The sequence below is a fragment of the Aythya ferina genome (assembly GCF_964211825.1).
Source record: "Aythya ferina genome assembly, chromosome: 13".
Taxonomy (NCBI): Eukaryota; Metazoa; Chordata; class Aves; order Anseriformes; family Anatidae; genus Aythya; species Aythya ferina.
This window is the reverse complement of record NC_140311.1, coordinates 8,436,493-8,452,028: the sequence shown is the minus strand read 5'-3', so window position 1 is coordinate 8,452,028 and position 15,536 is coordinate 8,436,493. Positions and strand designations below refer to the sequence as shown.

Here is a 15,536-nt window from a genome sequence, read left to right as displayed (position 1 = left end):
GGTAATATATTTAACTTGCTTACTCTGCAAAGCATGGGCATGTTTTGAAGAGGTAAAACAGACACCTTTCTGAAAACTTTCTAACGGTGTTCTGAAGTTTTACGTACTTAAACTGTGGGTCAAATTGTCTGTATCCTTCCAAAGTCACTGCTGCAGCTTTTGGGTAAGCAAGATTCTCTAATCAGCTGTGTTATGCTTTGTCTTGAAAGAAAAATGAGAATTTCTTGGGTGTTTGTTTGATTTCCCTCCTGTCTACTTGAACAAAGCTGAGAAGTTTTAAAAAAATCTTTGTATGATATCACTATTTGCTGATCTTTGAGCAGTTAACCTCCAGGGACTAGATCAGATGTCCTCAGTGGTGCTTTGCTGTCTGATGCTCTGCTCCCCCTTCTAAGGCATGCTTGGGTGCTATCAGCAAGCTCTGATCAGTGCTTCAGTTTCACTTCAGCATTCTTATTCCTTCAAACATCTCTCAGTCCCTTTTGCTCAACTACCTGTCAGCACTTTCAGCAAACCTGAACATGCACACAGCCTTATCAGAAGCTCAGCGTGTTTGTTGGAGGCTGCTGGTGAACACTGGTATTGCGGTCCTCTCACAACGAACTCTGTACTGTGCTATTTGATGTAATGCTTTGTCTGCCCCAGGCTGTTGGCCAGGTAGGAAGCCCAGCCTTTTTTGCCTGAGTAATGATGTTAGTGCTTCTGTGCCAGTAATTGCGTTCCCCAGTCTTCTGAGTTATGCATGGGTAGGATTAATATTAAGGATGGCTCTGTTCTTTCCTTTTAAAGTGTTATGTGGGGAAATGAAATGAGATTTGTACCTGACTCTCTCCTTGGTGAGACTCATGTACCTTTAATATAATTGTGTAATGTATGTTCTGTAACTAACAGCTGAATTAGAAGTTAGTGCATGGGAGACAAATTTGTCTGATATGATCCTTCTAATAAGAAATCTGGATGATGTGCTTTTTGGGAAGTAATAAATGCTAATAAACTGGAAGTAAATTAAGATAACTCATCTCTTTTTTTTTTTTTCCACTTTTCTTTTTCCAGAACCATAGAGCAGACCCAGAAGAGCTATTCACAAAACTGGAACGCATTGGGAAAGGCTCCTTTGGTGAAGTCTTTAAAGGAATTGATAATCGGACGCAGCAAGTGGTTGCTATAAAAATCATAGACCTTGAGGAAGCAGAAGATGAAATAGAAGATATACAGCAAGAGATAACTGTTTTAAGTCAGTGTGATAGTCCTTACGTAACTAAATACTATGGATCGTATTTAAAGGTAGTGTATAGTATTGCACAGATATTTGCTGGCAGCATGTCACCCAGTTTCAAATGCTGCTAGGAAAAAAAAAAATCTGAATTTGAAGATATGTTGTCATGCCAACTTTACTTTTTTTAGTGTTTTTGTTTGTTTGTTTGTTTGTTTAACAGTTCTTTTCACTTTGTTTTGTTTCTTTTGCTACATAGTCTTTGAGGCTAGAATTTGCATAAAATGGCTACATGTCCTGCGGATAGGGGATTGCCATTGCTGTTGCTTTTGAACCATAGTTTTCTTTCTTCCTCTACAATCTCTAGCACAACTCTGTGGCCTTTCTGGGGAAGGAAAAATACATTCATAGCTATACTAACAAAAACCTTTCTCTGATATGGAAAGAAATCATGCACCTTTGTGATTATGAAATGTAGTAGGCCTGAGACAGTAGAACTAACATCAGCATTATGTAACTACTTTGTAAAATGGTATATTTGTAAAAAAAAAAAATACTAAAAAAAAAAATAAAAAAAAATACCCACCACAACCCTATAGAAATCCAAAATGTTGAGAAAGTCTTCTCAACTTCTGAAACTGTCCAGGTGTTATCATCTAAAATGTCCCTTAAAGTATCTGCAGTGCATATGCTTTATGTGACTTTAAAACTAAAACCATTCAAAAAAGGCTAAAAGCATTAACCGTAGTTGGTATTTAAAATGTTTGGTGTGGGGGTTGTTTTTTGAGGCTTAGTGTATACTGTTTATTGATCTTATTCCAAAGATATTTCTGATAAGCTGTGTCACACTTGAGTGATACGATAGAATTATTTGCAGAATCTATATAATAGTGTTCTCTGAGTTAGATCCTAAATGTTATCCTCCTGGTTGTTAATCACTTTTACTTTGAGTTATAAAGCCCAAATGTTTGCCCTGAAGTACAAACATGTCAAAGTATGTCTTGGAAGTGTTTTTGCTTGGAATCAGTTTTTCTTCAGAATTAAACAGGGATTTCAACAGTTGTAAATGGGGAAATGAAACCTTGACTTGGTTAGTGGGGGGAAGGAGACATTGTTTGAGGGGTAGTGGATGAAGGAAGCTTCGTAAGCTATGAGTTGAACAGGGAAAGAAAATCGTTGTTTTATTAAAACAGTAACAGGTGCTAAAGGGGTATTCCAAATCTAAATAAGTACCTGTGCTTAGCAGTGGTGTCTTTGCCGTTCTTATGCAAGTCTTCCATTTTTTCCCTTTTTCTCAAATACATATATGTAGCTGTTTTGTCAGTGCTATAAAACTTTCAACTCTTGGTTAGGGCTTTTTACTTTTTAAAAATTCCTGGCAAATACAGGCATATATTAATGCTTCATTACTTTCCTCACCACTGTTTGAGTTCTTTCCATTTCTGTTCTAGATGGATAAATTCTGAAAGATTAATGCTGATCTCCTGCTTACTTTTCACACTTCTAATATTTTTGGGGAAGGAAAACTTGAGTGTGAAGTTTAGGGAGGTGTTTGTGGAATTTTGGTTACTCTTCCATTCCTTTAAGAAATTCATTTTAAAAAGTCCACAGGAATGTTTTTCATCCCAGACTAGCATGGTAGGTAATTCTATTGCTTGCTGTTCCCTGCTTAAGTAGTATCTTGGCTCCAAATTTTTCTTAGGTTAGATTTATTCCTGGTTGCTAATACTAGAGCTTTCAACTTGAGATTCCTCAGTGGAAAGAGTGTATTAGCTTTGCTATAAATGTGCAAAGAATCCTTTATGCTGACTTGAATTTTGGTAATAACAGGTATTTTGAGGGTAGTATCTGTCCAATTTTCAGAATTTAATTGCTATACCTTTTAACTTTCTGTTAACTATTATTCTGAGAATGGCTGTCAGCTTAAGTATTCAACTCTGTAGTATTTAATTCTGGATTTAATTTCTACATACACTGCAGACTTCTTCTGGAAACAGAAGTATGTGCAATTTTGTTCCAAATGACTTCATAATTAAAGGTTAAAGAACATTGAGGCTAAATTCTGAAAATGAAGACATCTTATTTCTTAGAAAGCAAAGTCCTAGGCTGTTGAGAGTAATAACGGTTTGCTATGGATATGACTGGTACCATGATCACATTCAAAGCAGTCAAATAGGTTTGTTGGTGAATACTTAGTTATATATATATATAAATCAGTGAAAATAACTCCTAGAAATACTTTTTTAAGATAGTGGCTAAAAGAGCATTAGTATACACTAAATAGGAGACATTTCAAAATTTAAAAGATAATACGCGTCTTCTGTTTGCATCTTTTATTTGCCAGAAACCAAACAGGTTGAGCTCGATTGACCTTTTCTAGATAATGGAATAGAAATAGTTCACTGAAATATAATAATTATATATGTAGCTTTCTCTGAAGCTCTAGGAATGCTGTTAGAAATGTTTTTGCAGTTTTGCACTGCTTAAACAGACTTCTCCTGTCTGTACCAAAGCAAACCATCAGTGCACGTGGTCAAATTGCTTTTAGTGCTTCTTAATATATTTTAGTTGAATAATCCCAATCACTTTTTAAATACTGTTTGCAAGTTGCTGTTAATGAAACCTACAAGATTTGATGGGTTTTACTTTGAAGAAACTACTCTTGAAACCATGTCTTGACTTCAGATTTTTCTTGTCTGTTCATCCAATTGAACTGTAACTGAAAATCTTCTGTTGTAACTTATTCTTGTTCGTTGACCAATTTTAGGTAAACTTTGAACAAGCAGATTAGTGTCATCAAGGTTTAGTCAGTCTCAACTTTTCTTCTGTAAGATACCATAGCTGATAATTGAATGTTATTTATTATTAAAACTTGAAATTAGGGATGTTAACTGTGAGGGTTTTCTAACGGCAAGCTTTTCAGATGAGTGATTTTTGCTTTGTATGGTCTATTTTAAGTATTTTGTAGCTTTACAGTTTGTTCAGTCTCCTATGGTTCCTGATGCAGAAGCAGCTTTGTGACTGACAGGAATGGACTTGACCCAGTCTTGGGCCTTGGGACTTGCCAGCAACATGCAGGCTCTTCCAGATGCTCCTCCAGCTAAGCAGAAACTGGAAGTGGGGAGGAAAGAGTGTCTTTATCTTGATTACTTGACTTAACTCATTTGTAACTTAGTCAGCTAAGCAGATGCCATTAAGATACTCTAATGCTCTGCAGCCTAGCTGCTCTTTAGCTACAGTGTTTTCATCTGACTTTTAAATGTGGTTTTAAAAATATGGACAGTCCCTGAATATTTTTACGTAACAATGTGAAGTTATTTATCTGTTATTAGATACTTCAAAAAACTTATCATTGAATAAAGATAGTAAGGTTTACTTTTGTAGAGCTTCTTGAGATAAAGCTGATGCCAGTTTTCCATTATTGTGATGCAAAAAAGGTGCAAAAAAAACCACCCCACAAAAGACGCATCTTTGTAATTTGGGACATCTGTGTATCTTGGATTTTGGAGCTCAAGTGGGAGTTTCCCACTGATTTAATTTTAGAGTTCTGCTATCGTTCCTATTTTTTTCTTAGTTTTTCTTTGGGTGTTTGGCAAGATCATTAGTATTTTCCAAACATTGGCAGGTGAAGTAAACACTTGTGTAGGTAGAAAAAGGTTTCAACTTTTGCTTAATGCCTTTCACAAATGTGTGTAGCATTGTGCAAGCTTACAACTGTGCTAATGGAACTTTTTTTAGTAAGATAACTGAAATCCTGATTTATGTGTTTGTAGATGTTCATGTCTGTGGTAGGTAAAGGTCTAAATTCCTCTTGTCATCCAGTATTGCATTTTGATTGCATTTAACATCATACCTCAGTAAATGAAACAGAGGTTGTGTTAAGTACCCTTCAAAGTGATAAAACAGCAATGTAGCAGTGTAAGATAAGCAAGACTGCTAAAGTGAGTACCTTCTTCAACTCCATGGTTTGCCAAAATGTTGGTAGTACTATCTTATCATGGAAAAAAAAAAGAAAAAGATTAAAGGTATTAAAGGTTACTGCACTTCTTGTGTGTTTTGGTTATGCCAAATTGTGAAGCTTAATAAAAAAAGCTTGTGCTTTATTTTTTGCTTGATCCCATAGAGAGCAATCTTGTCTTGATGACTGAAATACCATGATTGTTTTCCGTATTTGTGCTGTGTAGCCTTTGGAGTAGGGAATTGAGTATCCGTCCTTGTAACTAGCATAGCTGCCTAGAATAGTTCTTTCCTTTTGCAATTAAACTGAAGTTCCTTAGTTCTTTGGATTTCAGAATGGAAAACTCATACTAGCATCCAGAGACTTCCATCAAAACTGTACAGAAGTTAGTGCAGCAAAGTTTTGAGTCCATCTAAAGATATTGTTTGTTCTACATTGTCTATTTATACTTGGTCAACCTAAAATAGCTAGGAAAAAGGTTGTACATGCTTGGCTAGAATATATCCACACCCGGTTAGGCTGGATAGTTGCAGTTTCTTTGAGACATTATTTCAGAAACACAGTACTTATTCATTTTCACCTTATGGTGTTTTCAACTAATAGTCAAATCCTCCAAACATGTCTGGTAACCACAATGTTTGCCTTAATCTGGAGTTCCTTGCAGGTCTTCTCAACTGACAAAGTAGGGCTTTATAAAAACTGCTAAAATTAGCCAGCCCTTCCCTGCTGATCTCATAATATTGGAATAGACTCTCATAAATGGCGTGTTTCTTAAATTCAGTATAAATCTAACAGAGTACACTTTGTTAGCATAAATGGATGTGTTACTTTCAGAAACTGCACCTTTATTTGCTTGTTGTATCCTCTAGATTTCTATCACTAGTCAGGAAATAGGGTAGGACAGAGTACAATCTAGCAAGAGGCTTTAAAAAGTACTTCTGCTATAAGCTTATGTTCTGCTATAAGGAACTAGTGCTAGTAAATATTTGCTGCTTAAACAGTGTGCATGGTACTTTGTTTCTGCTCTATTTTAGTCATTTTTTTTAAATACCTGTGGTATTGATTTCAACAAAACGTTTTTACTCCCAGAATTCCTTAAAGTAGTAGCCCATAGGTTAATATCTGCATTTCTGCTTCTGAGGGGACTGTGGCAAGTAGCAGATCCCAGTTTTGAAACATACACTCTGTAGATCTCATAACAAGTCTTTCTGGTTTTTTACTTACATGAATTAACTGCTTCTTGCAATTGCAGACTAAGGATGAACTCAGTACCTATAAAATCGTTAGAAGAATGTCAAATCTAGTACTGTAGCTGAGACAGCTCAACAAAGAAAGCACAGCAACTCACAGGAGTGAAGATTCGAATAGTACATAGTGAAGGAATATGTGAACTCTGCAGTGTTACTAGCAATTTAAAAACAAACTATAAGTTAGGTTCCTTAAGTCATACCCTATATCTAATTGTATTGTTCTTATCAACCTTTTTTAGTGGTTGATTTAGAATGTCTGGTCTAAAAACCTAGGAAATATGAATGTTTTTGTAGGCTTCCAGGTCTAACAGTGCAGTTTCCCCTGGTTGGTGCTCATGGTGCTGCTTATTCTCTCAAAATTGGAGCTGCCTGTCTGATAGCAGGCATGTTTCATGATAGATAGAAGAGCTGTGAATTTTCATGTATTTATTTTTTCCCACAACTTAAGTTGGAACTTATAGACGTGATAGATATGCACTTGCACAACTAATGTGGATGGAGGGACAGCTAGCATCTATGTCCATTTAGTCTTTAAATTTCTGTTGTCTGAAGAGAGGTTTATGTTCTCTCACTTGCCTAAAAGCAGTTCTAAGTTCTGAGTATTTTCCTCAGATGAGAATTGTAGTGATGTTACAAGTTTTTTGTTAAAATGTTATTGATTCTGTACAGCAAATAGCTGGAAGTAATAATTTCAGTGCAAAGATAGATTGTAGTTCTTGCAGAAGACTTAGATTAAAACGCTGGCTTTAAACTTAAACCCCCCACCAGAATCTTTTTTTTCTCTTTAATTCCGTTTCTTCAGGTGGAATGGATCAGCTTAGAGGAAAGCGATTTGGGGGGAGGAGGAAGGTGGTGACGTATATCTCTTTTGTTGTTGTTTTTGCTCTTATATGGAAGTCAAACTTTAATTGATATGTAGGCATCTTGCACGGGAGCTATGTGATCATTCTGCAGGAAGTAATTAGATGCATCTTAATCATTAATGGGTTTCTGTATTTGTATTATCCTAACAGTATACTGGTAGTCCATTGAAGGACTTTTTTTATGGCACCCTTGGACTTCTAACAGCTCATGCATTCTTTTACAGGGCACAAAACTATGGATAATAATGGAATACTTGGGTGGAGGGTCAGCTTTGGATCTTGTAAGTATATAATATTTGCATTATAAGTATGAATAAAACCTACGTAATTGTGTTTTCGTATCACTTAATTCAATCAAGTCCCTGGAGGCTGTTAATGCTGCATCACTGCTACGTTATAGTGCTCCAAAAATTGTTGATTTGCATGGTAGTTCTGTTACATGTTGGTACATTGAGTTGGTGTTATTTTTGTTTGTTTGTTTTACTGTTTGTCTCTAAGCATTAGGAAACTCTTGTTCTTAGTCAAATGGAAGACAAATTGTGGTGTTTTTCTTTTTAGTATGAGAAGTACTGTTTGCCCCATACAGGGTGTAGGAGGGTGGGTGACTTGTCTTGAGTGAGGAGTTTTTTTGTTTTGTTTTGGCGGTGTCCAGTCCCGCCCCCTCCCCCCCCAGATCAGAGTGTATTCATTACAGTTGCATACAAAATGTTTCCATTAGGATCAGGTCTCAGGAATTAATGTTGTGTGTGCCTACAGAGTATAATTAACACCTAACCAATTAAAATTAATTTTTCCATTTTCTGTTAAACATGAAAGTACCTTTTATTTAAGATTGTGTAGCATTCACAAAGGATGTAGCTTAGATAGAACAAGCGCACAGTCCACTTCACGTGGATGTGGTTTCCCCATACTTTCGGTATTGCTCCGCCTCAACTGTAAAACTTCAAGACCCACCCTTTCCTGCAAGATAATATAACTCAGTCTTTGTGTGATTCTGAAGGAAAAATATCATGTCTTCAGTATTACAACATGGTGTTAATTATATAGTTGCTACCGGTTCTCCTTTCTGCAAAGGTTTAAGTCAATGCTTAACTTCACAGATCTATTTAAACTTCATGAAATTATATCACATCAGCTCAAGTCTAGGAATGCAAAAACATAGTAATTATGTATAGTGTATAGTACTTTGTAGCTTTGGAACTTAATCTTTTTGAGAGTAAGGCTGTGAGATAATTCTTTAACATTTTCACATAATTTATAGTCTTTCGTGGATTGTCAGGAAATAATAAAGTTGGGTTTTTTTAGTATTGTTCAGTGGTTTCACTTGTTCTTTTGGAGGATAAAACCTTAATTTTTAGCTTCTTTCACTTTGCTTCAATTTTTCATGATGTTATAGTTTTCTGTTTCACTATGGTTTTTTGTGTGTTTTTGGTTCTTGGTTTTATAGTAGAATCACACACCTTAATACTTCTGTTTTATTTACATAGCTTTCCCACGTGCAGAACTTACAAGCAGCTTTATAGTAGTGCATTATGTTCTCCTTGCAAAGGCAAGCATGGAATCAAAAATATTGGAAAAAGGAAAAAAGTATTGTTAACTTTAAAAACAGCATTCAATAGACATTTATTTTGAAATAAACTTTTTTTCTTCATACACATTTTAAAATGCAAAATTCAGTCGACTGTGTTTGATAGAAAACTCAAACATCTTAGTTCTGGCTTTTCATGTGTGTTGCATGCTTAGGGGACTATACTGTATATAAAAAAAAAGTAGCAGTGCTTTGCATGTATTATCAGTAGAGGAGCTGTGAAGGTGATTGTTCTAATGGCACCTATTTGTGATAGAATATTGAGTTAATTAATTGAATCTTCATTTTATGAATTCTTTTAGCTCTTTACATTAAAAATGTTTCAAGTTAATATTAAATCAATAAGAAGGCAGAAATTAGATGTAAGAATAAAACTATTTTACTGTGTCTTTTTTCTAAAGCTGCGTGCTGGCCCATTTGATGAGTTCCAGATCGCTACCATGCTAAAGGAAATCTTGAAAGGTCTTGACTACCTACATTCAGAGAAAAAAATTCACAGGGATATAAAAGGTGCATTTAAAATGTAACTTTGTTAAAGCCCTTAAAAATCATGGGAGCAGCGTTCTAAATTAGATGTTATATTATTTCCATTTGGCAGCTGCCAATGTCTTGTTATCAGAGCAAGGTGATGTTAAGCTTGCTGATTTTGGAGTTGCTGGGCAGCTGACAGACACGCAAATTAAGAGGAATACCTTTGTTGGAACTCCATTTTGGATGGCCCCTGAAGTTATTCAGCAGTCAGCATATGATTCAAAAGTAAGTATGAGAGCAGAATATCTTTTCTTTGTATCTGCAGATCTAACAGAAAGCATTTTTTTTTGTCTTTTTCTAGCTTTATCAATACTGAAAAAAGTTTATTTCAGATTACATGATTTTAAGTAACAAAAGAACAATTAAATTGTTATTACAGTTTATAAACTGTATAAATAAACTGGATGTCACTGTACTGCCATACAAGATCCATGAAAACTCAGCAAGTAAACTTGATGCTTTCCTGTTAACATTCTGTTAGAGAAACTCCCTGGATACTTTGTGTTGTGGGTTTATTTTTGTTTAATTTAAATTCAGTGTTTCCCACTTTATTCAAGTAGTAATAAAGCTTTCATATCAGAATACTACCAGAATTTATCACCTTATTTTAAACCTAAGATCAGGGCTGAAATTTTACTCTATTCTCACTCTTTTATATGACATCAATCTTACCATTTGAACTTAATTTCTTAAGATGCAGGTATTTAAGTTGGTCTCTAGGCTTCCTCTTACTGTCAAAGGAGAAGGAATTGGATGGGTTGCCTGCCCTTCCATTATCTACAAAAGGGTGACTTGTGTGAGACAAAGTTTAGCTTTACTATTCATCTGTGTTTTGTCAGTATACATTAGACTCTTAATACGTGATTGCATTTCTACAACTTGCTGTCAGGTATTTCCGATGACCTGTGTACTTCCGAAGATTTTGTATACATTGGTCAAAGTTATTCAAGACTGATGAAATCACTTAGGTCTTTGGAAATTATAGCCTTTGAGTATTAAAAAAGAATCTTTATGCATTTTCTACTGAGACCAAAGTTAACTTTATTATATAAATGCAGATTTCAGTTACTAAATACTTTGTTGTGATATCATTTAACTTTATATTATAAGTAACTTTTTCCCTTCTCAGGCTGACATCTGGTCATTGGGAATCACTGCTATTGAACTAGCCAAAGGGGAGCCACCCAACTCCGATATGCATCCAATGAGAGTTCTGTTTCTCATTCCAAAAAACAATCCTCCAACTTTGTTAGGAGAATTCAGTAAACCTTTTAAAGAATTCATCGATGCGTGTCTGAATAAGGATCCAACATTTGTGAGTAGATAAGTGTTTGTGTGTAGAGATCTATAGTTATATTTTTTAATACATGTTTGTGAAGTATTCTGCTGGTACGGTACATCGTAGTTAATTGAAATAATTTTGGAGACTATACTTTTGACTGTAAATATTAATGGTACTTCTTAACAACTGTCTCTTCACCCCAGCCTGTTGTGTTTAAAATAATGAAGGGGGGAGGAGGGGGAACAGAAGAAATGATGATGGCAGAGGCAACTTCCTACAACGCATGTGAACATAGGATAAGGTCAGAAGAGAAGCTTTGAAAGAGGAGAGAATCCTAAATCTCTTCCTTAGCAGAACTTTTGCTGTCTGCTTGAATTCTGCTTACAAGGAAATGTTGCAGTGGAGAAATTTGATTAGTCATTTTCCTGGGTGTGTACTTTCTAGCATAGAAGGGTAAGCAATAGTCTGTGTGTGACTTGATCGTATTTTTAGAGTGCTTGTAAATGTGGATTACTGGCTTCTCTCAACTTCCTGTTTCTACTAATTTCCTGATGCTGTATGAGCTAAGTCAGTTGTCATACTAAATCTCCCCTACTAACATTTAAAGTCACAAAATGTTAGCATAACATTAAATACTTAAGTGTTTCTTATAGCGCCCTACAGCAAAAGAACTTCTGAAGCACAAATTCATTATGAAAAATGCCAAGAAGACTTCATACCTGACAGAACTAATTGATAGGTTTAAGAGATGGAAAGCAGAGGGACATAGTAGCGATGAAACTGATTCCGATGGTTCTGATTCGTAAGTTAATTTTCACAATTTAGTCTCTATCTGACTTTTTCTGTTTTGCATTGGCTTCTTTCAAGGAAATCCTCTGTTTGAAACTGAAGACTAATGTATAAGTCAAGCTATGCACTCATTCGCTTTCAATTTTTTTTAAATCTAAACTCAGTTTCAGTGCTGTTTAAGTGCTGTGTATTTCCTAGTTTGGGGCTAGTGGTTATACCAAAAACAATGAATTATAATCAGAAATACCACAGAGCAAGGCTGAGGTGTACAAAGAGGTTTGCACAATGTGGGTGGAACAACATACCTTCTGTAAGTGTCTTGCCTTTCTGGACATCAGATAACTGTTTTAAATGGGATGTCATAGGAGAAGGTAAGCTTTACAAGTAGGCATCCTCTGTTTGCTTTGTATTTCAAGTTGGTCTCTGAAGTTGTTTTTCTGAAGTTCAGTTAACATTTCAACACATGCTTTTTTCCCTTGTTTTAAGGCATACAGAAATAATCCATATAGATTTGCTATGTATTTGGGTTACCTATGGTTGCTTAGCATTATGCTGCGGCTAGTATTATGTACATCATATCCTTTTTCTTAGGGAGTCAAGTAACAAAGAAAACAACTCTCATCCTGAGTGGAGCTTTACTACAGTTCGAAAGAAACCAGATGCAAAAAAGCTGCAGAATGGGACGGTATGTAGTCTAACGAGTTCTTCTTTAAGTGATAGTTTTGAAGCCATTGTAAGGTAGTGTTTAAACTTGTAATTATTCGGTTTTCTTAAGAATTGACTACTTTTTTGTAGTCCAACAGATAATGCTTGTTAATGACATTTCCTATGCCTGTGTCAGCCTTAATTGCAAAAGATACCACATTCTAATAGAACAGTATCTGTTCAAAGATATGTGAATTTTAAACTGTTATATAATATTAGAGAAGAGAAATTGGAGCGTGACAATATGGCGTATGTCATCAGGCATCTATTTCTGTATTTCCTAACGTTTATTGACGTACTGTACCTTCATTGTTTTGTGGTATGTTACAAGGACTGTGTTGAATTCAGCTGAACTTTCAAAATCATGTAAGCTGAATTTAACACAGCATACGTATGGTATAGGAATATACTGATATCCTGATTTGTTAATTTTTAGGATCAAGATCTTGTTAAAACCCTGAGCTGTTTAACTATGATAATCACCCCTGTGTTTGCTGAGGTAAGTTTTACCTTCAAAGAAATTTTTAAGTTATTGCCCAAGCACCTGATGAATTCTGTAAGCTTTATCTGCTTTGGTTTGCTACTCAGCTCAAACAGCAGGACACAAATAATGCTAGCAGAAAGAAAGCAATTGAGGAACTTGAGAAAAGCATCAATATGGCAGAAGCAACATGTCCAGGGATCACAGATAAGATGGTGAAGAAACTTATGGAGAAATTTCAGAAGTAAGTGAAGAAAGTTTTGCATGCATTTAAAAAAATGTGTGTGTGTGTTTTTATGGGCGGGGGAGAAATACTTCCATTAAGGAAAAGCTAGTTGATATTCAAGCATTTCATGTGCTAGGGAACTTAGAATACAGTATTTTGATCCGTTACATCTGTTATATCTAGGGCTCTACATTCTTAGCTTCAGTAGTTACATGTAACATGTCTGGTTATTGAAAGAAAAACTAATGCTAACAATAACTTTTTCTGCTTGGTCTTTACACTCTGGAATATTACTGTAGTTGTTACATTTTGCTTCCTTTAATTTAACCTGCAGTTTTATCTTAACCATATTTATAGCAAGGAAGGGGAGCAGGAGAATCCTTACTAGTTTAATGATGCATAGATAGTTACTTGCTGTCTGCCAAGATGAGACACAGTAATTAACAAAAAACTTATTTTTTTTTTATCTGTAGATTTTCTGTTAATGACTCATCCTAAGAAACTTCACATAAGTGACTGCTGTTTCATATGGACCCAGTGAAACCCACCAAAACTACTTCAAGCTTGGCAGTGCTTAGCTCATGAGCTCCTTGTGCCTTTTGGATCTTTGCAACATATTGATGGTGATTTGAGGATTTGAAAGAACCTACTCAACTATTTTGTGGCAGTGCACATGGTTTTATATTTTCAGGAAATTATTTTGTAAAGAACAACTTTTAATATTGTAGTTTCACCAGTTTAATCTGATAAATGTTGAGGTGCAGTTTTGCTTTTAGAAATAACCATTACTTTAGTTGATAGAAAGTGCAAGTACAGTATGTTTTGATGCTATTTTGTTCCTGTACACAGGGATGTACAGGTCTTTTGTATTCATGAGTTAAACTTTTGTAAATCACTAACAAGCTTCAGAGAAAATAGCTTTTTCACAAGCATATTCAAAACATGTATTGTAGTGGCAAGGGTATTGCTGTAGCACCTGCTTCAACCAGCATATAGTTATCGTGCCCTGAAGAATAAACCTGCAACAGTATCTATTATAATTCTAAATTGGTACAGTATTTTAGGCAGCTCTATGATTAAATATATTTGAGAGCAATATGTCAATAGTTTGCAGGTGATATGTAGCAACAGGTATATCCTGATGTACAGTATATGTATTACCTTTTAGAACAAGTAGTAATTCAATCTTATATCATCATGGTAGGAAAATTAAAGCAATACAGTTGAGGGGGTGGGGCTTTTGGCAATAATGGACAAAAACTGAAGTCCAATTTTATTTAATTTAATTTTTTTCCTCTGAGTATACATACCTGGGTGGAAGGGAGCCAGAGAAGCCGAGCGTCGCATGATACATACCTCACAAGCAGGTATAAGTGTAACACCAGCGTTCTTTGTGGTGGTGTTGTTTCTCCTGTAAGATATTTATACACATTTTTGTTCTTAAATACATTAAATACAGTACATCAACATAATTTGTTTATAATTTTCTGAAAGTGTATTTTAAATATGTATTTACCAGTTAATATGCAAATAACTGAGTTATAGATATTCTTTCACAAAAAGGTAGTACTGTGCAGTATGGAGTGATTTTTTTCATAAAAAGTAGGTAAGATTATAAAGTTGCTTTCAGTTATATATTTATGGTACTGCTAACTGGGTAATCTCTTCTGGTTTTTTATTATTTTTTTGTTATTGTTTTTCTTTCTTTTTCAACCCAGTATGTATATTATGCTGAAATTTTGAACTGGGATTTTTTTTCAGTACTTAGCTGTGGAACTGTTGGTGTAAATTTATTTTTGATAAAGGTTGGGTGTGTTTATTTTATGGTTCAGACCTGCACATTTTGTTTTTGCACAAAAGTCATTTTAAAAAAATCTGAAATATATCTTGCCAAATATTAAAAAAGTAATGGTGTGCAAGTAAATACTGCATTTTTAGTCAAATGTTGCCATTACATCGTTTTTATATAAAGGACACTTGTGAGAGATGGTGGTTAGATATGCCAAGGACAATTATTTTCAATGGTGCCTACACTGTAAAAAATTTAAAAAAGGAAAAAAAAAGAATAACTTTGTTTTAATTTTAAAGAAGTGTTTCTGTTTAAAACTTTCATCTGCTATATAACTGAAATTCAATTAGAATTTATATCTGAGAAAAAGTCTGGAAATAGTTTTTGAAAACAATAATGTTATGGATTAAATAAATATTTTTATAAATGTAAAAGCAGCAAAAGTTGTAAATACAGTTGATCTGAAGCTTTACAAAATAACTGCATCACAGAAACAAATTGTAGTGCTTCTCTAGCTTCTGTAGTTGTTAGTCTTGTAAATCTGTTTATAGATGAAGCTTATTTCAATGTTTTGGGGGGTTTTAAATGGTTTAAAAATAAATATTTAAGTTCTGTAAACTTTCATGAGCTCTTTCTGTTGTGCATTTTATTCTGGATTTTAATAAATGTGCAGAGGCGTGGATATACCTCCTATCTTGTCTTATGGTTTAGCAAAGGTGTTCCTTACACAGTTGTTTTGAAAAGGTTTTGGGTCACTCTCCCCCACCCCCCATGCTGTTCTTGCCTGGAAGATACCTACCAGCTGCTATGCAACAGGGAGTGCTAGAGAGACAGAGCAACTCCAGGGTTCAGTTTTGGTTT

At 34.9% G+C, this 15,536-nt stretch overlaps 1 protein-coding gene across 2 annotated transcripts in view; it reads left to right on the top strand.

The window, feature by feature from the left end:
• The window catches only part of STK26 (serine/threonine kinase 26), a gene marked incomplete at its 3' end in the record, with an annotated part of 30,381 nt that extends 15,082 nt beyond the window's left edge, over window positions 1–15,299 (top strand). The window contains exons 3-12 of one of the 2 annotated variants that reach the window (XM_084534377.1): window positions 1,054–1,284; window positions 7,509–7,565; window positions 9,274–9,382; window positions 9,471–9,628; window positions 10,533–10,718; window positions 11,339–11,487; window positions 12,066–12,159; window positions 12,616–12,678; window positions 12,768–12,904; window positions 13,360–15,299. In XM_084534377.1, coding sequence (XP_084390503.1) covers window positions 1,054–1,284; window positions 7,509–7,565; window positions 9,274–9,382; window positions 9,471–9,628; window positions 10,533–10,718; window positions 11,339–11,487; window positions 12,066–12,159; window positions 12,616–12,678; window positions 12,768–12,904; window positions 13,360–13,384 — 1,209 coding nt within the window. Of the gene's footprint in view, window positions 1–1,053; window positions 1,285–7,508; window positions 7,566–9,273; window positions 9,383–9,470; window positions 9,629–10,532; window positions 10,719–11,338; window positions 11,488–12,065; window positions 12,160–12,615; window positions 12,679–12,767; window positions 12,909–13,359 lie in introns of those variants that run through there. The other variant, XM_084534378.1, reaches the window with a different exon arrangement.
• Between the last annotated feature and the right edge of the window lie 237 nt (window positions 15,300–15,536).